General features: G+C 37.6%; 1 protein-coding gene across 1 annotated transcript in view; it reads left to right on the top strand.

Annotated features, from left to right (window-relative positions):
• The window catches only part of CORIN (corin, serine peptidase), a 149,296-nt gene that overhangs the window by 81,968 nt on the left and 43,555 nt on the right, over nt 1-23,773 (top strand). The window contains exons 6-11 of the mRNA XM_055701518.1: nt 6,441-6,554; nt 11,793-11,900; nt 13,455-13,565; nt 14,469-14,585; nt 18,153-18,251; nt 23,073-23,304. Of these exons, the coding sequence (XP_055557493.1) occupies nt 6,441-6,554; nt 11,793-11,900; nt 13,455-13,565; nt 14,469-14,585; nt 18,153-18,251; nt 23,073-23,304 (781 nt within the window). The remainder of the gene's footprint in view (nt 1-6,440; nt 6,555-11,792; nt 11,901-13,454; nt 13,566-14,468; nt 14,586-18,152; nt 18,252-23,072; nt 23,305-23,773) is intronic.

Genomic DNA, 23,773 nt, shown 5'->3' with positions numbered 1-23,773 from the left:
TCGGTAAATGCCCTGCAATGTTCAAGGGCATGAAAGGGCTAAATGCATGCATAATTGGAGTGAACTATTTCAGCTGTTTGAAGGTGCCACCACAGGAGCTCTTAGACTGTTTTAAGCTGGATAAGAAGCATTTAATTGGAGCACTACATTAAGAATACTAGCAACAGTCATTAACAGTTAATGTATAACATTTTAAGATACTGCAAAACCAAACAGTGAATAGATGTATTAACACCACAACTATAGACTTCAGCAGTACATCTTTCTTATAATAGCATTGCCTTTACCCAAGTTCAGCTTTGAATTTTGCAGTAACTCAGCTGAACAGTTCACACTTTCTTCTAGTGGCTGCCATCATAGGCTATCTTGTCCTGCATAAGCTGCAATAGTGCAAATTATACAGAAAATACTCAAGAGAGTGAGAGACTAATTTTCTTAACCGAATGTGCTTAACTAATGCAGATCTTGTTTTGTTTTGTTCCAAGAATAAAACACCAATAAAAACAGTTCTGATATTCTTTTTCCACGGTACCCAGTTTATCTTCCAGGGTTTTTCACACCGGTATTAATTTAGAGAATTGTCTTTGAGGAATACCTTTGAGCAGAGATTCAAAGGCACTAAATGTGAAGCTAATTATACACATCCAATACAGAATTTATCTGAGAAAAGGAAGACATTATCCTTCTTTTGTGCCCTTGCATTCCCTTAATGCAGTAAAAAGAAGAGAGAGGTGATTTGTGTGTATGTAACATTGATACTGACCAGCTGCAAAAACAGCAATAGTGGAATAATTTTTTGAGGGAGACAAAATGTTTTTCAAGATTGTGATGGTGTTTCATGTGAGAAAACATTCACAGTTGAAAAAACTGTTTCTTTCCCCCAAGCACTCATTCTTTACTTCTGTTGACTCTGCATTATATTTTATTATATCCTTTGATTTTGATTGTTCTCCTATTCTGCCTCCGCCACCGTTTATCTCTTTCTGCCTTCTTGTTCTTTGCCTGTTTCTTTTCCAGCTTGGAGTTTCCTATGTGGCCTTTTTAGGCCACTTTACTTGAATGGAAGAGAAAGGTCTTTTGTGTTCTTTCTCCCACAGGGTTTTGCATCATAAGGAAGTAGAGAAATGGAAAATTTCCTGGGGGGAAGGAGTTGTCCACTTTCCTAATTCTGTGATCGTGATCCTAGTATCAAAACCTTCTAGGACTGATGGCTTCAAGATGCATACACCGTTCTGCAGGGTACATGGGATATAGGGAGCAGGTGATGAAAATTTGCAGGCAAGAGAATACAAAGATTCCTGTGTCCCACTGTGCTATTGTGACTGCATTGAGTCAAATGAAAAGTCCATCTATTTTGTAATGCTGACTCCAACAGCTGCCAAAACTGGATGCCCAGAGAAGAATAGGAGAACAGGGCAAGAATATGTGGCAATACTTTTCCGAAATACTACTGCATTTTCCATCTGTTTGATATTCAAGGACTTTTCTGTAATTTTTGACCCATCGTAGATTTTTTCTTCAGTTAATGCATCCCCTTTGTTTCATGGATTTTTGCACATTTTAGCATCCGTAGTATCCTATTGCAAAGTGTTACAGCTTATTTATGCATTGCATGAAGAGTACCACTTTTTGGTTGTTTTAAAGACAGTTTTATTTGATAGCTCCTACTTTTTTCGTAGCATTAGACAGTGAATGTTTTCTCCTAACTTTTTTAAAAAATAGCAGCACTTTTAATGGTCATTTTCACAGATATACAGTGCTTTATCTGTTGCTGTACCTTGAAATACAACCAGGTATCAATCTAGAGGGTGGTAGAATAATATATTTGTTTCAGTCTGTGCTGTTTGCAGCTTTCCAGGGACCTGCCCAAATAATTTTCTATAGACGGCATCCCAGTAATCTAGCTTGAAAGTACAGGACACAAATGGTCTTGGCTCGTCAGAAGCACTTTTGATAGTACACCAGATGCAGGTAAAATAAAGCACTTTTTGCCACCAATAGTGTTTAGTCAGGGATTTTGGAAGCTTTGCCAGGTTGTAAACCTTTCTGGGGAAGGCCTAAAAGCAGCAAGTTTCTCTATCAGCAAGGTTTGCTTCCATTTTCTGTGGGTGCCTTTTACTTCACCTTTATTTTTCTTCATGAGTTTGGGGGTGTGAATATTTGCATTATTATATTAATAAATCTGTGAATTATTGACAAAGGTATCATTAATTAACATTTCCCAGCACATTCCTTTATAACACCCTGACAATTTTTCATAATTTTGGCAAATTTGAGTGGAATGGTCCAACATTTTTTTACTTCAGACATCTATTTAAGGCTTTATTTCTTCTACTGCTGCTTTGTTTAGAACAGTCCAGCATTTCTGAGCATGCAGCCTGTGTTCAATAAAGTTTTATAAATAGTTGCATATCTAAATCCTCTAGTTTTCAGATCAAATATCGAAATTCAGCATTGAACAAAAGTGTTTGTTTTCCAGCATAAGACCACGCTTTTATAATTTCCATTAAAACCTGATTTTTGGAGATATGGTCAAATTGTCAACCTTCTGAAAATTTCCTGCAGAAGCATATGTTGAAAAAAATAATCCCCTGCTGTCAAAAGTTAAGAGTAAAAATGAAGGTGCTGAGAGTGTTTGCGTGTATCCATCTCCATAGTGCAGTAGAAAGGACTGCTATGTTAGGACCACATATAAAATTGGAAATCTGGGTAATTAATTGGACTTGAAATCAGTGCAAGCTGGAGCTGTTTGTCATTTTTAAAAAACACACTCTACATGTTTAGGCATGTCTGGTGCTCAGTGGTACATGACAGCATCCACAGTGCACATAGTGGTTTGGCAAATTACGAAGAATATCACATTGCTATACAGAAAGGCTGATTGTGAGCAGAAATTTTTATATTTTTTGTAGGTGCTTTAAAGGCTCATTCTTTAGTCCCAAGGGCAGATTTAATAGGTGTAATAGTCTTTTCATAACTGCCTGTTGAGGTCTCTTAAAATGGGTCATTCGCTGATGGCAGTTTTAAATAGCTTTGTTCTGTCTCAAAAATTGTATTGTTTCCATTGACATTTATCTTTCAGGTTTTCCTCTTGATCTTCTTGCATTCAGTGATGTTTCTCTGAGAGCTATCCCGATGTTCCCAAAATAGAAATATATTTCAATCCCTGTGGGAAATCTTAAATATCAGTTCATCAGTGTGAAAATGAGTTCATAAGACTCCTGCAGCATTAGCTTTGTAGTACTGAAGCTAATGATTTTTCTCCTCAAAGAGCCCAAGAAAACAGAGAAGTTTTTTCATCTTTTTATAGGTATAGAGCTAAGGCACAGATTGCCTAAATTGTCCAAGGTGATGCAGAAGGTTTGCAGCAGAGCTGGGAAGAGAACCCTTATCTGTGAAACACATAAAAGATTCCTTATTCTGTAAGAACATCTTGCCTTTCCCAGGCTTTTTTAAATGGCATTGCTTCATAGTGCTTTTATAAATCAGCTAATCTTCAACAAATAGGATCATATATGGAACTTTTGCAAGTAACAGATCTTTTTCAGTATTAAAAATCAAATTAAGCTTATGGTATTTAATAAAACAAGACATGAAATTCAGTTTTTATATAGTAAGTAATGAATTTTCCAAAGACATTTTCTGTCTGCTTCTCAACCACAAAATAATGGGGGATGTTTTATAAATCAGAAAATAGAAAAGAAAGAAGTTTAGGGAAAAGGATGATGGAGACTTGTACCACGTAAGGGAGTATTAGCTGTATTTGCAAGGGAGATTTTCCTTAAAATGAGGCAGTGGTATTTCCATCAGATTTAAAGACCAGTTATCATGAGATAGATAATACTTTGCAACTGTGAAAATCATAATATATTGACAACAGAAGGTGATTTTGCATCCTACTGAAAATCTAAATCCAGATGTCAAAACGTGACTGTTCACATTTAATGAAGAGAACAAACCAATTATTAATATTCTAATGTCTAGGAGCTGGGTTGTTTGGAGGGTGCTCAGGAAAGCATAGGTTTAAAGAAAGTGAATGCTCACTTTGCAGACGATGGCATACTTAATATGCTGTGCAGGGACAATGGGCACACATGCTTTTGTGGCGAAAGATGAGATTTTAAGGAAAAAAGTTTCCATCAAGTTTTCTTTTATGATGCACTTATTAAAATCAAAAGACATCACTAAATAATGAATTCTTGAAATTCTGTGAAACAGTATGGCTGAACAACCAAATAAGGCAGATAAAAATTGATGTAGCAGGATGGAGAGTCGTTATTTATTAGTTCGTGTTTCTCATATCTTTCTACCTTTCATCTTTTATGTCCTTAAATTGTATCTGCATGTTTTGTGAAACACTGCCAGATTTCATCAGCACCACTTTGCTTTCCATTTTGTTTCATTTTTATATTCCTGTTCTTCTGAAGACATATAAAATGAGATTACTTGTATGCTCTGAGTTACTTCACAACAGACTATTTTGTTGGAAGAGATTAAAAAAAACTTTCCCTCCTTTTGTAAGTGAAATGTTGACTCCAGAAAGAGGAGTTTAAATGGGAAATCAGCAGTGTGAGTTTAGGACTGATCTTTCATTTATGCTCAGTTTTTGCTTGCACAAGAATGTGCTTAATCAACACATTATTGTGGTTAATACTTCACTGTTAAGGATAATTCCTTATACTGGGGATTCTACTGAGCGCAGGACCAAGTAAAATGTTGACACAAACACCATCATAGTCATTGATTTATTAATGGGTTAATCTGAAATTTATGTTGTGTGTTACCGTTGTGCTATCATTTACTGCAGTGCCAAACTGAGGTCATAAAAGCCCATGCTACTGAAAATTCTATCATTAGATATTTGGTAATTTTCCCTTAATTTAATTTTAAACTGTATCCTGAATGAATATACTTTTTCATGGATATGTTACGAGGAGTACAAATTTATGATGCAGATATTCAATATGTACTTTTTTGCTTTTGGCATGTAGATGACAAATACATTTTCCAGACTTTGTTAAGTATGAGGTTCAGAGAATAAAGGGAGAAGAAATAGGAACTGAATTCTCATATAGGAATAGGAAAAATGCAAGTTTAGGTATTTTATGATGAGAAATATGGAGCTATGTTGCAATCAGATGCAAAATTACTTCAATGGCGGAAGAGATTCTGTAGCTGCTGCTGCTGAAACTGATGTGTTTTCATACCTGTGATCTGCATTGTGGTAAAGTTTGAAAGCTACAGTTAGAGACCTTTATTGTTCTTGGCAAACTTGGATACAAAGTTTGAATTGCAACGGAATTTCTAAAAGTAGAATTTTGAACTTTCACGAGATTTTATTGTTTGAACTTGCTGTTCTCACACAGAGATACATTTAACAACTTTACACTAGCAAAGTGACAGGATTGTTTTCCTCCATATCTGAAAGCTATTTCTCATTTCAGTTATGTATGCTTAAAGTAAAGTTATTGGGGTTGTTTTGCTGATATTTTAATGAAGGTGAAACTTTTTTGGTTTGTTTAGCTTGGTTGAGTAGCCTGACTGTTACCCGTGGCTTTTGAAAACAAAAAGCAAACCAAAACCAAAACAATAAACCAACAATCAGGTTCTGAAGGAAATAATTGCTTTTCTACTGGGCTTGTTTACTTCGTGTCCCCATGTAATTTTCACTTGATGTCTTTCCCCACCTGTATGGTTTACAGGGATTTTTCTCAGCCGATGTTATTTAAAGCAAATGCTTGGAAGTTTGGCCTCTATTGTGTGGACTAAGGTGTAAACAAATTAATGGTGATTTGCATCTCTATATTTTAAGTGCCTTGAAGGACCTGAATGGGAAAGTGTTACCTCTCTCTGAACATAATGTCCCTGCATATCTCCTGTGAGATACCTAACGCTCTAGGGTTTGGGTTTTTTTCTCTTTAGGTATCTCAATTCCCCATATATTGAATTGCAACGATGACCATGTTCTAGTGTTCAGGGACTTATAAGAATGTTTGAGGAATCCTTCTGCTCTAGAAAGGTGTCTGTGCTATGATACTCTTAAGTCTCAACCTGATAATCTTTTGCCTGAACACCTAGGCTGAGAAGATCCATCTGTTGTGACTTTGGCTGGGTATTTAATCTGATGCATCTATTTAATGGGGAAAAAAAGAGCTTGCTTCATCCCATCCTAAGGTCCATTTTTAGCAGTTGCCCCGTACAGATGCTTTTTAGAGGTAATAGTAGATTTAACCTCACTGATTAACTCAGCCTAGATACCTGTTTTTGAAATAAGAAAAGTTATATGAAAATGCCAGTTTCCACTTGCTTGAATTTGAGTAATTTGGGGTTTGTTGATTAAGTGCATCAATTAAGACTCATTACCCTATCTTTAATTTCTGCTTATTTCTTCTTGACCTGAAAAGTTTAACATGTGTTCTTTCTTGTCTTCTCTTTTTCAGCACTGTGTGGAGGTGAGGAGAGTTTCTTGTGTGCCAGTGGGATCTGCATCCCAGGGAGACTGCAATGTAATGGCTACAATGACTGTGATGATTGGAGTGATGAAGTCCATTGCAGTAAGTTTCTTAGACCTTGCAGTGTTCTGTTGAAGCACTGAATCCATTCAGGGAAACCTGAAAACTAAAGGCTATTGATACAGGGTAGGAGCTTTGCATAGTATTTGTGTATATTGACATTTGAACTCTCTGAGCTGCCATTGAATGTGTTTACTTTTGTTCACTCTGGCCACAGCATGTGCTTTGATCTATCAAATTTCTTAAGTGGAAGAACTGCAAGGAGCCATGTGGAAAGCAGAAGTATTTTGGAGCATTTCTTTTTTAATGGATCAATAACATGCAAAAGAAGACCACTTCTGATAATAAACAGAAGACTGTTACTAGTATCTTTTTCCTAGTCCTTGGAATTGATTTTACAGCAGACGCAAACCTACCTGTTTAGAAAAGTTCTCTTGGCCTCAACTGTGGATGTGGTTCATTTAAATAAATCCAGTATATGGTGCTGTAGAAAAGAAAAGATGAATATACATGCTTAATATCCTGATTTCTTATTTATTTCTCTATGGTAGTGTGTATCTTTAGAGCTCCTATGTGTTTATCTCTGTTGACAAAAACTTCATTGGACTACTAACACCTTTAGAAAAGCTAAGCAAATGTACAGTAGGAAAACAATGAAAAAGAAAAAAGGAAAATGTGGAACAATGACTAAATAGGGACTACAGTAGGACATGATACCACAAAACAGGGGGGCTGTGCATACAGACTTTGGAAAATGCCAGACCCAGGGTTGAGTTCCAGACTGTGCAGTTTAGACTACCCTCAAAAGATTTCTTCTTATTAGTGATTTAAGAGCCTGGGCATTCCAAGATTCACAAAGTTGCTTTTAAGGAAGTTGCTGATAGATTTTATCTGCGATACTCCAAGGAATAAATGATGACTGCAATTTCCTCCTGGTCTCAATACGAATGAGGCTAAAGCTTGCTTTTCCTTTAATAGCCTACAATTTATTTAATGGAAGTTGATACAATTTCTGTTACATAGAATATTGTATATTTTTATCTTTGGATTTTTCCTTTAGTTTTTAATGTAAGCTAAAAAATTTAAAAATGCCTATGAGACTGTGGCTCTCAAGTTCCATTACAAATGGGAAAAAAATAAATTAGTAATATAAGAATAAAAATACTACGTCTTGAAAAAACAAGCATTATACATTTCATGAGTTAAGATTACCTTTAAAAGAAAGCCTGTCTGTTAAATGATACAGTGTTTATAGGTAGAGGATGACTTTTATTAGGAGACTCGGTAAAAGTTGGGGAGAGTGGGTGGAGATGAAATAAGACCTTCTAGAATTATACAGCAGATATAGCAAAACTGAAGGAGGACTTATTTGGCTGAAAGTTTGTCTGATAAAGGATGTTGTGTTTCCTGCAGTCCTTGTCCCTTTCAAATTTTTAAGTAACCTCATACAATCATAGGATAATTTAGGTTGGAACGGGCTTTTAAAGGTCATCTAGTCCAACCTCCCTGTCATGAGCAGGGACATCTTCAACTAAATCAGGTTGCCTAGAGTCCTGTCCAACCTGACCTTAAATGTTTCCAGGGATGGGGCATCTACCTCCTCTCTGGTCAACCTCATAATAAAAAAATTCTTCCTTATATCTAGTCTAAACATATGCTTTTTTAGTTTAAAACCATTACCCCTTGTCCTGTCACAAAACACAAAAAGCCTGTTCCCATCTTTCTTATAAGCCTCCTTTAAGTATTGAAAGGCTGCAATAAGGTCTCCCTGGAGCCTTCTCTTCTCCAGGCTGAAAAAACCCAACTCTCTCAGCCTTTCCTCATAGGAGAGGTGTTCCAACCCTCTGATCGTTTTTGTGGCCCTCCTCTGGATCCATTCCAACAGGTCCATGTCTTTCCTGTGCTGAGGACTCCAGAGCTGGGGGCAGTGCTCCAGGTGGGGTCTTACCAGAGCGGAGTAGAGGGGCAGAATCACCTGCCTTGACCTCCTGGCTACGCTTCTTTTGATGTAGCCCAGGATACAGTTGGCCTTCCACGCTGTGAGTACACATTGCCAGCTCATGTCCGGCTTTTCATCCACCAGTACCCCCAAGTCCTTCTTGGCAGGCTCAATCCCTTCATCCCCCAGCCTGTATTGATACTGGAAGTTGCCCTAACCCAGGTGGAGGACCTTGCACTTGGCCTTGTTGAACCTCATGAGAACCTTCCTGTCCTCCATATGCCTCAGTATAACTTCTAGGAGGATCTGTTCCATGATCTTCCTAGGCATGGAGATGAGGCTGACAGGTTGATAGTTCACAGGGTTCACCTTTCTGCCATTTTTAAAAATGGGTGCAATTTTCCCCCTTTTTCCAGTTGCCAGGGACTTCACCTGACTGCCATGACTTTTCAAGTATCATGGAGTGGAGATGCATTCTGCATCAGCCAATTCCCTCAGGACTGTGGGGTGCATCCTGTCAGGTCCCATAGACTCATGTATGTTCATGTTCCTCAGGTGGTCACAAACCTGATCTTCTCTTACAGTGGGAGGGATTTAGTCAGTCCCTGTCTTGTGGTCCATCAACTCCAGCGGTGTGGGAAGAGAAGTTGCCAGTGAAGACTAAGGCAGGAAAGTCGAGTACCTCAGCCTTCTCCTTATCCGTTGTTACTTCTTTGTCATTGGTGTTCATCGGGGAGTGTGCTTTCTTTGACTTTCTTTTCTACCTGACATACCTATGGAAGCTCTCCTTATTCTTTGCATCCCTTGCCCAGTTCAGCGCCAGCTGTGCCTTGGCCTTCCTGACCCCATCCCTACACAAACAGGCCATGTCCCTATACTCTTCCCAGGATACCTGTCCCTGCTTCCACTGCCTGTGCATATCCTTCTTGCCCTTTAGTTTGACCAGCTGTAGCTGGAGTAAGAAAGATTTGTCAATAGGCTCCCCTTGATCAGGCAGCCTGTAGTAGACACCAACCACAAAGTTCCATTTGTTGCCTTGGTCTCTAATTCTTATTCATAAGCTTTCAGCCCGCTCTTGGCTATTCTTCAGAGACAACTCTTCACAATTTAACCATTTCTTGATGTAGAGGGCAGTGCCTCTGCCACCGCTTCCTCCCCTGTCCTTTCTGAATAGCCTGTAGCCACTGATAGCCACTGCACTCCAGTCGTGCATTTGTCCCACCAAATTTCAGTAATGGCAACTAGGTTCTAGCAGCATGGTGGCTTCCAGCTTCTGCTTATTGCCCATGCTGTGTGCATTGCTGTAGAGGCACTTCAGCTGTGCTGTTGGCCCTGTCACCTTCTTGGTCACACCTTAATTCCTTTGAGGTATTTCACCAGTGTTCCCCTGTTGGTTCCTATTACATCAGGAACCCCCTGGCTCATCTGTGTAAGACTTCAGGTGTGCTCCAGTGTACCCAGCACATCTCAGAGCAACAGGCTGAGGGGCCTCACTAGCACCCCATCCCTCTAACCTTGGTGTGTCATCACCACAGCTTGTCATGGGCAAGCCTGATACTATCCCCCTCCCCCTTCAAGTCTAGTTAAAAGCTCCGTCAATGAGCCCCACTAGCATGTGAGCAATGTCCCTCTCCCTGCTTCCAGAAAGGTGAATCCTGTCCAACCCCAGCAGGCCTGGTGCCACGTAGTCCACCTCATTATCAAAAAACCTAAAATTGTGCTGGTGACACCAGCCATAGAACTATGTATGGGTCGTTCTGTTTCTTCTGGTGTCACTGCCTGCAGCTGGAAGGATAGAGGAAAAAACTACCTGTGCTCCAGATTTCCTTACCAACCGTCCCAAGGCCCTGAAGTCTCTTTTTATTGCCCTTGGATTGCACATTGTGGCTTCATCGCTAACCACATGGAAGAGCAGTAATGCATAATGGTCTGAGGGCTGTACCAGGCTGGGAAGTTTCCTAGTGATGTCCTTAACCTGGGCCCAGGGAGGCAGCAGACTTCCCTAAGAGGACAGTCTGTCCAGCATATTGGATCCTCTGATCCCCTCAGAAGGGAGTCACCTACAACTGTAACTTGTCTTTTCTGCCTCATGGCATTGGTCATGATAGGGTGGGTAGGCTTTTCTGACCTTGGTGACACCTCTGATGTAGATGGACCATCATCTACATCATCCATTGGCTGGCCTTCTGCATCCAGAGCCTCATACCTGTTGTACAGAGGTACCTGGGAAGGCGAAGTGGGCAAGGAGTGGGGTCACCTGATGCCCCAAGTATGGACTTGCCTCCATTCACTCCTTTCTTTTAAGCTTCTGCCTGGTGAGGGGAGGATACAGGATCCCCTTGATCTTGGTTTTTTCTGGTGGATGTTCCTCTTTCTGTCTCAGGTCAGAGCATGGTTCCACCAGTCTATCTCTTTATCGGACTGCCTGATGCTCCTTAACCTTCCTACTTCCTCTCATAGACCTGCCACCAGGCTGAGCAGATCATCCAGTTGATCACACCTCACACAGCTGTTCTCACTACTGCTGTGCACTACCAGTGAAAGGCTCTGGCAAGCCCTGCAGTGTGAGGCCTGGATGACTCTGTGTTTTCCTGGGAGCTCTGTCTGGGTTGCCACATTCACTCTGGCGAGTGCAGAGGACATAGGTTTCTGCTGGGTGGGTACCATAGCTAAGATCCTTCTGAGAAGGTGATGACCACTAACTGAACTCACCTCTTGAGCTGGTAGGGTGATGACACCCTGCCATGCAAACTCCTGCGTCATGCTCTGGTTGCTCATGCTCCGTAGGTTGCTTTTTGTAGGTGTGGGGTGGCCGTGGTTGCCGTGGCAATGCCCAAGCCTCAGCCAGCATCTCTCCTGAGTGTTGCTGGCTCCTGTCAGGTGTGTCTGCTTCCCTGGTCTTTCCCTGCCTCAGGCTCAAAAGCAGGGTATGGGAGTCTTGATTTTGCTCTTAGAAGCTTCTGCTCCACCTAATAGCCACATCAGGTGCTCAAGACTGTCCTAGTAATCTAGCGAATGAAACCCACAACCTTTCTTGAGAGCTTTAAGTGTGTAAATTAATTAAACATTTTGGTCCATATGTGTAACCATAGCACTTTCTCTTCATGGTATTGATCAAAAAAGCAACTGGCGGGAACAGAATAAAAATGTCTAAAAACTTCTTTTGATTTTTCTTGCTCTTCTGTATTAGATTCTAATAAACTGTTACACATTGAGTATTAATGCAGACCTTAAATTTTAGAGTTTCTTCAGCTAATCTTGTTTTAGTCAATACATTCCAGTTACGTGAATGTTCTAATGTCATGTTAACATTTTTTACATTACAAAAATTTCTTTTGTAGACTGCAGTGATGATGTATTTCGTTGCAACACAGGAAAATGCCTAAATTATACCTTTGTTTGTGATGGATATGATGACTGTGGAGACCTTAGTGATGAACAAAACTGTGGTAAATGAGGTTTTTTTCTTTTCTAAAGTCTTTAAGATAGCAGTATTAAGCCAGTAAACTTTTTCCTTAAACTACTAGAAGAATAATATATCCTGCTGTTATTCTTTTTGGGCAAAGTAAAAACCGGTCACAAATTCTGTACCCAATTTGAAAAGGTTTAGAGGATAGTTTTGAGTTAATTGAAATTTTGAAGGTAGTAGTATTTTGAAGAAATAAAAAAAAATTTGCAATTTGTTTTAAACTAATTCAAGATGTTATGATTGCTTTCTTGCTGACTTGGCTGAATTTAACTGAGATTAAAGCAAACATAAGAGACTACACACTGGTTATGCCAACTGTTTCATAGCTGAACTGTTTCTGCATAAGCTTCATAGTGAGCTTGTATGTTTTGATGATCAAATTCTGTTTCTTTCAAATTCTGTTTCTTTTGAATTCTGTTTTCAATCAATTTCATATGTTCTGCCTCCATATACTTGTCTTTCTACTTACACTTAACTTTCATAGGAAAAAAATGAAGTTTTGCCATAAAAAAGAATAGTTTTCACATGTAAATATTAGAAAACTTTGAAAGCCTTATTTTTTCTGTATTTTGGTTCTGATACTACACCTGAGAAAAATTAAGTACTATAAAATAATTCGTAAAAAATTTAAATATTATTTATCTTTTTGTTTGTTTGTTTTTTCTTTTGATTTTCTAAGGGAAAGCACAGAGAATTTCAAAACTAAAAGTCAGGGCCCAATTTTTTCTGGGGTTTGTTTTATATTTTTCCTCTAAATTAAACATACTCTAAGATCTTTTACTACTTCTTGGCAGTTTTGGTTATTTTGATTTTTTTTTCATAAACTATCTCCAGTTAAAGATTTTTCTAAACATTTATCTGACTCCTACCATTCCTATCTTGAGATATTTTTTCTATGCAAAATTTAAGATCTAACTGTTTGTGCAGGCTATAAATAGATTTCATAGCAGATTTGGCAGACTGAACTGTGCCTACAGCCCTATTTATTTTGGTGTAACATCAGCTTGCTCAACAGAATGCTTTTATTTATTTGTGGAAGTATTTGGGTAGAAAGGGTAAGACAGAGAATTAAATAATTTCTTTGTAGATCATTCTTATGGAAAATTGTAAGTGTATGCAAAAACCAGTTTCTGATTAAGTGCCAAATACAGCAGTTGAGAAACTTTTTTTTCTTCTAATTAAAAGATAAACATAGGGAATAATTTCCTGTGATGGCAACTGAAAACATTGGCTAACTGAAAATCATTCCATGAGATGGGAAGCCAGAAGATCTTTTAATCTGCTTAACAAATCTAAGAAAGTTGTTTAGTTGCAAATAGAAACAACTGTGCATTTGAGAGAATTCAGAACATATGTAACTACCACCTGCAAAAAAATCTGCAGGTACAAAAAATCTCTTATTGTAATTTAGTAATGCCAAATTAGTAAGAAATATTAGTTTATAGGCATAGAACAATTGATCAATAATATAAAATATACAAATGTTAATTTATAATCCTTTTTTTTTTGGTCCTCATATTTACATTTTATTTAGATTGTAATCCAGTGACACATCATCAGTGTGGAGATGGGAGATGTATAACAGCTGATTGGGTATGTGATGGTGACCATGACTGTATAGACAAATCAGATGAAATCAATTGCTGTAAGTTCCCTTAATCTCTAAATTTTTCTTCCTTTAAAAATAAGAAACAAAATGTAAGATAAGTAGTATACTTACTGATTACTTGTAAGGCAAATCTATAAGCTCATTTGATTTCACAGGTTTGTACTTGACAAATTTCCCTTCTGGTAGACAGCTGCAGCAAATTAAACATTTATTGAGAAGTACCAGCATTGCCATGTATTTCAGTTTCTTGTTAATTACAGAATTAGCTTTCTTTAATTGTAATGTTCCCATTAAAGGGTAATGAATGAATGTATATAACCTCTTAAACTGGTGGCATTCTGGGTTTGTGACAGTTTTTTGATGTGCTTGTATGTAACCTATCGCACCTTGCTAGAGTTTGTGCTCCAGTGATGATGGTGTATATCTGCAAATCAACTATAGTAGAATATTGCTGAGTTCCAAAATCAAGTCTTGGGAACTAGTGCATGTTTTAATGTGGTTAAGGTTCTCATAAGACATAGGCTTATGCTGCATTGCTTCTTGCTGCCGTTCAGTGCTTGACCTTGCAACCACTACCCTACAATCTTCCTGACATCTAAGAACCTAATCTGAAGAAAGGAATGTAAGTAAGTGGGTAAAGAAAAGGTAACAGTTTTTATATGAGTAAAAATGATGTGGTTTATTCTTGGAAAAGCTGTCCTCCATCTCAGCCTGTTGCTAATACCTGGCGTGTTTAGTTTCAGTCCGTGTAGTTAAAGATCAGCACAGCTATAGGCAGTGGAAAACATAGCCCATGTATAATGAAAAATGTCTAGTGATCTTCAGTGCTAAGCAGTATTATCAGGTCCTCCTAAAATAAGTTCAAGATGATGTTCAAAAGTAATTAACACCTTCATTAACCTAAACTGATCAGAAGATATGTATTTTTTTTTTCTCTAGCGTGTCATAGTCAGGGTCTGGTGGAGTGCAGAAATGGGCAGTGCATTCCTAGTGCATTCCAGTGTGATGGAGATAATGACTGTAAAGATGGAAGTGATGAAGAAAACTGCAGTGAAAGTAAGGATATCCCTTATTTTGCTCTTGTTACTGAACCTACCATTGACTGCTTTGTTCTGAAATGCTTTTAGCTAAAGCTGTCTGAAAAATTTGCTTTCTTTACCTTTCAAATAACACGTTCTAAGACAGGTTGGTGCCCGCTTTCACACAGGAATTTGTAAATAGAGTTTTGTTGGTCCTTAAAAATAGATAAATTTAAAAGAAGTGGAGGTGATATTTAGCATAGTATTGGAATACCTGACATGATCATCTGTTACTTGAAAAAGATTAATAGATATTCAGATTATCTGCAGCAATTAGAAGTTACTATCACAGGAATTGATGTTGCTTGAGCAGGAATTTTCTCATGAAAAACCTTTTTTCATCAGAACTTGGGAATCAGAGAAAGAATGTTAGCATAAGTAAATTAATGATTTAGTGTGACTAAGGGAAAATATATGAGAACATAATTTTCACATCTACTTAGTAGCTGTCACATGATGGATTGCATGAAAGAAAAGGAAAACAGGCAGGTTCTTGAGGCCTGGAACATGGTTTCCTGAAGACTTGTATTTTGACACTCAGAAAGAAATGTCATGTTGTGGTGGTTTCTGCATCTGAAGGTATTTTTCACATGTAATTCTCTTGTTTCTGACAAGGTACAGGTTCAGACTGCAGCCTTTCCTTCAATGTGAGAACTATTAATGTCTTTCTCTTATGAATGTTATTTTAAAGAAATTAAAGTAATTCATTTTGTTTAGAAAACTCTAGTGCTGCCAGATGTAGTGATAATTAGACAACCTATTCAAAAGTAATTAGAGTAGAAGAGACCTGATATCATAAGATAAATACACAGTGTGATTATATAAGCCTCATTTCTTTAGGAAACCAATTTAGAAGAAAACCTTTCATAAGCATGTCCACTCACTCCCTTCTTTTCATATTAAGTTCTGAGGATCTTCCTGTTCCAATTTAAACATCTGTATTCAAAAAAATAGCTGAGAAGTTGAAGTACAGAAATTACTATTATTCTTCGTTGCAATTAATGTTGGTGTTGTAAAAAGGTCTTGCATGAAATTTCTTCTAGTACTGACCGTGCAAATCTAAAAACCAAGGATCAGATCTTGTCCTTAATTCTGACTGTGCAATCTCACAAAATGCTGTTTTTATTCTTCGTCTTTCCTGATACTCAGCCTCAGTCTTACTCTATGAATTCTGTGATCTTCCATTTCTCTTGCTGAAAATGAAACTATCATTTTTAATATAGAAGAGGTGAAGTAGCAGAATGGGATAAATTGAAAAGTACAGAACTATTTACATTCTATAAGCAACCATTTCAACTTTTAAAATTCATTCAACTTAAGCCTTGTAAATTTGTTTATCACTAGTAAAAGAGAATTTCACTGAAAACTTTGATGCGTGATCTGGGCTAGAAGTCAGTGATGTTTTTGTTTTTCACTGCTTCTTGCCTTTGTGGATGTTGAAGAAATGCTTAAAAATCTCTTTTTGGTAAGACGAACAGATAAGATTCAAGGATACTAAATGCAGAGGAGTAGGATGGGATGATAATTATGTAGTCAGTGATCTCTCTATATGCTAAAAGATTTTTTCACTTAGTGTTAAACTACAAACTTTTAAATATATAAGTTTTCATTGTTCTTCTTATTCATTCTTCAATGTGCAAAATAGTATTTTGAAGTACTGTGTAGAGCAAAATTCTTCCTTTATGCAACCATATCCTGTCTATCCCAAATTCACATAAGAATGTGTAGGCAGAGTCTGGATGTCATTTGGATTATTCCTCCTTAGTTCCTGGTAAAGCCCATATAATAGTAAAGCAGAATTCTTGTTTGTAACTTTCTTTTGTATTTCTTATGGATGTTGTTGAGTTCAGCAGCTAAGAAAACGTAATAGGACATACACTTAATACAAGGACTTCCGTGCTCTACAAATCAAACAATTTAGCTATGCCTAGGAGAGACAATGAAGTTAGGACTGAAGTGATCTGGAATATTGGTTTTGTTACAAACACAGTAAATATATGAAATCAGCATAGAAATTTGAGGTCAAGATGGAGTGATGTGCCACTTGCCTATATAAAGATATAGGGACCTTGTGTAATAGTACAAGTTTACACATATAGGGATTACAAATGACCATTGTTTCATCTATATATCTGAATGCGAAAAACGGTCTCTTTTGCTACCTTAATGAAATTTAAGGTATGGCATCTATTAACATTACTGCTGCCATTTTGTGACAAGTCTAATACAGATGTACTCACAGCTGGTTCTGTGATCTTGTCACAAGACAGGGTAGAGCGTGTTTATAGAAATTCAGCCCTGACTGTGCTAGGATCAAAACAATCTACGTAGCACAGAGATTTTTAAAGAGTTGAGAAACTCTTCCAGTGTGGGTAAGAATAAATTGGAACAAACTTTAAAAATTAATTTTAATTTAAAGATTTCTGACAGCTTTAAAAGTCGAAAGGTTTTCTCTACCTTTCAAGTTCCATTTTGCAACCCGATGCATCTGTAAAATAAGACAGTCAATTGCTGCAGCAAAAGAAAATACCTCCATTGCTTCAATATATAATGTGTATGAAGGGTTGTAAATCCACATAATTAAGAATGTCTATTGATACGATTACAACATCAGTTCTTTGGGACAAGGTCATTGTCAAGGTCATCAAAACATGAAGTTTCTTTAGCATCTTCTCTATACCAAATATAAGAGTTCCATGACTGAATCATTAATGTTTGTGGACTGTAGTGCAATACAAACACTAAGCAATAGTTGCAATAAACCATTTAAAACAGGATGGAATTATAAAATACAAACTGTTCAGCCTCTGTATAGAAAATAGGAAATTAAATGGCTGATTTTGCAAAAGCTAATGGAAGAAAGAATTTAGTGGTTTGGAAAGGAGCTATCACCTCCAAGAAAGAGAGAAGTCCAGGGATTTGTCAGAGAAACTAACTACCCAGGTAATGTGCTCAGAAAAGTTGTGGTGAAGTGCTGGGTTTAGTTATTCTGGATTCCATCTTTAGGAGCATAGCCTTCTGGGGTTTCTGCTTCTTCTTGTTGTTGTTTGTTTTTTAACCAGCCAGAGAAGGACAATAAAGCTTCAGCTCTGATGACCTTTCTTCAGGATGTTTTTTATTGTCCACCAAAATAATCATAAAATGAGAAGCAGATCAACTGAATGGCACTGAAGAATAATTCCCGGAGAGTATTTTCTTTCAACTAGGACCTATTGTTCCCTTTGAAATCCAGTTTACATGGCTTTTCATACTCTGCCAGAGGATCATGGTAAATGGCTTTCAGAGATCCATACCTCTCATTCAGAAACCGGACTCTGAAGTCTTATATTAGACGTAGGGGTAAAGAAGAGTGACATCTGGATAGTGCTGCACACTTTTGTTCTTTACGCTTCCCTACTGCACTTGAAATGCTGTAGGGCGCTTATCAACTATGTAAAGGAAATACTTAATTGTAATGTAAACTCTGTGTTTTCTCATCAGTACACTCCAGTCATTTGTATTAGTTGGGTAAATAATTAGAATAGTAAATTTCTATTTTCCTCAGGTCAAACCCTCTGTCAGGAGGGAGACCAGAGATGTACTTCCTGTCCTGATCCCTGTGGAACTTCTCTTTGTGAGATGAGAAACAGCCAGACAAACTGCAGTAAGTAGGTCACATGCTTCATACTGTCACTGTTTTAGGGTGGTTTAGAGTATAATGAGGATGCAGGGTAGGACACAGTAATACTTTACTGTATAGTACACGTGTGTAATGATTAAGTATTGAAAAGGGCAAAGTTGAAACAAAAAGTTTAATCATGACACTTGATTATTAATGTACTAAAATACTCATAACATTTGACATCAAGATATTTTTCTTTCTGTGAATTTTTTATATGTTCTTAAAGGGTACTCACTGTTGGACTATTTCTTAATATTTAATGTCATTCAGAGTTTGCATAAACAACATAGTGGAAGCGTAAAGCAGAAGCTACTGGTTTATTTTCAAATCATAAGAAAATGCGGTGTTTATTAGTCTGAAGAACTTGTAGCCCTTTTATGATGGAATTATTTTGATACTCAAACTGGCTAAACTAGTTATTCTTCTGACCAATGCATACTGTAATGGTTTGGGGTCTTCAACGCTGTGTATCTTAATTTCTGTGTCCTGTCCTGTACCACTCCATGCAAGCCTCCTGTACCCACTGTACACTCGCTTCTGAATAGCTCTCTTTCTCACTTGTGCAATGCAGCACTGTGAACAGATACTTAAAAGAAATATATCTGGCTGGGTTTTGACACTGGGGCAGAACTGTATTTCAGAATTAATTAAAACTTAGTGATGTGTTAATACAGTCTCATCAATTCAGGTCACCTTGGCACATGGGCAGGCTTACCTTCATTTACATATATGAATGTGCAGACATATCCTATAACTGCTTTGTGCTGAGCAGTTATCTTTGCAAGGTATGGTTTGGTACTATAAGGTAACTTGTTTGGATAATGTTATTCCATTTAGGTTGGAATGGATATGGGAAGGTCAGTTAGTCCAGACTTCACAGTGTCTAAAGTTGCAGCTGTCACCCACAAGTGTTTGAGACAGGTGCCATTCATGCTGGGACCTTTAGATGCTGCTAAAGTAAAGATGCAAGATACTTGGGCGTATATGCTTTACATGTGCTTCTATCAATGCTTCTCCTAATTTTTTGAAGAGGGACAGTTAAGTACCATGTTTAACATTAGAAGGAAGCTAGCTCACACCTTTTGTCAACTAGCCTAAACTCCTGATCAAAGCAGTGCCAGTTAGGTCACGTGACCCATGACCTTGTGCAGCTGAGTTTTGAGTGTCTCCAAGGGCAGATATTCCACAGTCTTTCTGGGAGACCAGCTGATGGCTGTGTAGTCACCAGTCATGCATAAGACAGGCCCTCTAGTTAGCTGGCAAACAAGGCACCAGCAGCAGCCTTACCCAAGTCAGAAAATATGTCAATTCCCACAGTAGCCTTTGGTTCTTACATATTCAGGGAGCAGTTCTCTTCAGCAAGTTACCTTTCATAGACAGCGACTGCAGTCCTGTAAAAAGCAACAGTCCTGTGACTGCAATTCAGTCTTTCTCACAATAAGAAATTGCTGAAAGTGTACTTTTTTTTTTGTTTTCTTGGACTCATCTTGTGGATAAATCAGAGTGAGACTTAGTGTGGTCCAAAGCAGTTTGTCTTGTGGTCCAAAATATTTTCCTCATCAATGCAGATTTTTGTATCCCTTTGTATGTATGGACAGCAATTTTGCAAAGTGTTTGAGTGGCTAGAACTACATTACAGGATAGTGAAAAACATTTTTTGACATGTGATATTGGAGTTCTAATACAATGTTCCTATTCCATGTCATGAGAAACCCAAGAGCTTTTCAGTGGTTTCTTCATCATATTATGGCAATAGTCTGTAATTCTCAACAGGAGTAACACATATTCTGAATTATACTTCTGGATCATCTCTCTTTTTCCTTTTCTGCTCCAGTGAATATTTAATTGTTTATACACAATGGAAGAACAAGAGAATTTGGGAGAAATTTTTCTTGTGTAACATCTGGAAGTACCATTGTCTTTGTTTCATGTTATTTTTTTGTTCATATTTTGACCAGAGTTATTTAATCTTTAGTAAGAGATGAGAATTCCCATGGAAAAATCCAGTGTTGACAAAGCAGTATTTTTTGGCCCAAATAACTCTTTGGCTGGAAAATTCCAAAACATAGGCCACATTTCACAATATTAAATATGATGGGTGTTCTCCATGTATGATAATGTCTAATCAGTTTAGGCTGGTATTATAATGTATTTCAAAAATATTTAGCATAACAGAAAAAATAGCTGAAGTGAGAGTGTAAAGAGATGGAATCAGGCTATTTCAGTGCCTGGACCAGAAAGGACCAGAGGCTACAAGTAAAAACTGAAACACATGAGCATAAGGAAACACCTTTTTTTACTGTGATGGTGACCGAACACAGGTTGCCTGGAGAGATTGCAGAGACTTCATCCTCGTCAACAGTCAAAAGCTGTCTGGGCATGGTTCTGCACAATCTGCTCAAAGTGGCCCTGCTTGAGCAGGGGGGTTGAACTAGATGACCTCCAGAGGTCTCTTCCAACATCAGCCATTCTTGGATCCTGTGAAATATCCCATTCACTTTTGTTACTATGTTTGGAACTAATTGCGATGTAGTAGGTAGAGCAAGTTAATAATAAATACATGAATATATTAAACCCAGGCATAATCTGTTTTTTGTTGTTGTTTCGTGTTGTGTTTTTTGTTGTTGTTGGGTTTCTTTTATTATTTAGGATAAAAGATGCTATGGATTTTATTACTTATTCCCCACTCATTAGGTTGTACTTACATACGCTATAAATAAGGGAGCAGCAAGATCTCTTAAACTGTAGACAGACATCGGAAGAAAAGATTAACATTTGGGTTACCTAAATGCAGTCAGATGTTCCCCTGGAGTGTATGTTCTCTTTGTTTCTCTGCTTGCGGATTGTAGGGATTTGGGTGTGAGTCAAAGTTATTTTTTTCAAATCTACAACGACACTGCATATAATGTGATAGAAGTTTTCTAAACACAGTGTGAAAATTGTAATCATATTTAAACATGTGAAGAGCTGTCCTACGGGGGCATTTCAGTGGACTAGATTTTCTTCTAGAATTCACCTAAACCCCTTATAACCGAGGCATAACAGAAGGGAGAATGGTTATATGTGCATTTCTACCCTTTAGTTTTAATGTTATGTTACCCACGTGTTCCTTTACTCAGGTTTCATCATGAAATACTGATGAACATGTAATATTCTGCACACATCAAGAAAAGATGCCCACTGGGGAAAAATCAAAAGACAAAACCAAACTGATTTGGGCATCTGGGGCTGAAGTGTGGGAGGGCCCAGGGAGAGTTCACCATGAAGAAAAGGAAATGGCAGTAGTGTGAGAAAGTTTGTTGAAGTCTTCAAACCTCATACACCCCAAAGCTGGGACTAAGTGGTTTGAGACAACAGAAATAGTTCAGTATTGGCAGTATGCAAGGACCTAACAGAGAGGAAAATCTGTATATAAGATGAGCTTTGTGACCCTCAGGTTAGAGGTAAATACTCAAAGAGGTTATAACAGGGAATGCCAGTCCAAGAAAGACTGGCCAGTTCTGCTCATCAGCTGAATGACTGTTGGGTCTTCTTTTAACTTCCTCTCAAAGATCCAGCTATGGGATGACACAGTTGCCACACTGCTGGCAACTGACACTAGCAACTGGCTGGTGGACAATATTAATCGTGTTAAGATACACTTGCTTCTAGAATAAGCAAATATATGCAGTCTTTTAATAACAAATGAGTGGAATAGTACACACTTCCATAGAAAATTTTCTCATATTTCAAAAGGAAATAAAATTAAATAATTTCACATTGGTCTTGGTGTTAAATAAAAAGCTGAATTTCAGTCTGAATTGAAGTGAAATCCTGTCATTTTCTGTTGTGATGGAAAACTGAAAAATAAATATTTCTGACTACCAATTTGAGAAGTACAAAAGCCATACAATTTTTAAATCCAAAATATTCAGGCAGTTCAATGTGTGTTGTAATAAATCCCTTAAAAGCTGGATGATATTTGTATTTAGGTAATCTGTGTAATCATATGAGCTTGTAGCTGTTTCATTTATTTTGCTCTTGCTTATTATTCTCTTTATTATCAGTTACGTCTTATCTGAATTAAATTATTAGCATGTAGACTGTCTCTTACTCAGTGTTCGTGCAATACATAACCTAATTGTAGCCATTCTTCCTTCATATCTTGGGATACAAAAAGTAAAGTAAAATAAAATAAAAATCCTGCCTTCTTTTTTCTATATGGAGAAACTGCAGTCTGTCATTAGAAATTTTTTAAGACCTGACTAAATAAAGCCTTGAGAAACTTGATCAGTCCTCAGAGCTGACCAAGCTTTGAGCAGGTCATTGGACTGGAGATCTCCTGAGATCCTTTCCAACCCAAAGTATCCTGTGATCCCAGTCATCTTAATTTTGACAATTCCCATGCCAGTGTGAGGTGTGTTATGATACCATAGTACACCAGTAGGAAGTGTACTATGCTTGCTGTATGATGCAGGAGTTCTTGGAAATAATCGGATACTTGATTTGAAAAGAATAAATCTATTCTTAAAGAATAGTTTATTGTACCATGTTAAAGTTACGATGCTATTTAGGAAGTTAATGCATATTGTTAAGGGAATATAAGTCTCTGAATAGGTTATTAGGTAGGCGGAGGTCAAACCCAACTTTCTTTACTGTTATGAACAGGCTCATGGGGTCTTGACCTCTGAAACTTGTAGTTTCTCAAGCCTGAGAGGAAATCGCCAGACCGATAATTTTCTAAAATACTTATATGATTATTTTTTCTGTATTTCATTTAATCTCACACCATTTGTGTTTCTTTTTTTGTTCTTTCTGTGAAAGGTCAGTGTGAACCAATTACTCTGGAACTCTGTATGAACTTGCCTTACAACTATACTTATTACCCAAACTACCTGGGCCACAGGACGCAGAAGGAAGCCTCTATCAGTTGGGAGTCTTCTCTTTTCCCAGCCTTGGTTCAGACCAACTGCTACAAGTACCTTATGTTTTTTGCCTGTACAATCTTAGTACCAAAATGTGACCCCCATACAAATCAGCGGATCCCACCTTGCAGGTACTATACTATGCTTCATTTAATTCTTGACTGACATTTTCTGTCATATTAGTTTTTTCCAATTTTCTGTTTCCATTAAAAATGCCAGAAATTTTGCTTTGAAATTTCATAGCAAAAGGTAGAGAACCATATTTTATAAGATCACTAAATGCAGTCCATTACACATGTGATTAATATTCAAAGCAAAGAGAACAGCAGTTCAATAATTTTCAAAATGTATATGCTGAATAGAATAAATAGTCTTTTTCAGTTGGAAGGGATCTACAATGGTCATCTAGTCCAACTGCCTGACCAATCCAGAGCTGACCAAGTTAAAGCACATTATAAAAAGCATTGTCCAAATGCCTCAAACGCTGACAGGCTTAGTGCATTGACCACCTCTCTAGGAAGCCTTCTCCAGTGTTTGACCACCTCTTCTGTAAAGAAATGCTTCCTAATGTCCAGTTTAAACCTCCCCTGGCACTGCTTT

Source organism: Falco cherrug, chromosome 1 (assembly GCF_023634085.1).
Source record: "Falco cherrug isolate bFalChe1 chromosome 1, bFalChe1.pri, whole genome shotgun sequence".
In the NCBI taxonomy this organism is placed as follows: domain Eukaryota; kingdom Metazoa; phylum Chordata; class Aves; order Falconiformes; family Falconidae; genus Falco; species Falco cherrug.
The sequence above is the reverse complement of the archived record's forward strand: the minus strand, read 5'-3'. Positions and strand labels throughout refer to the sequence as shown.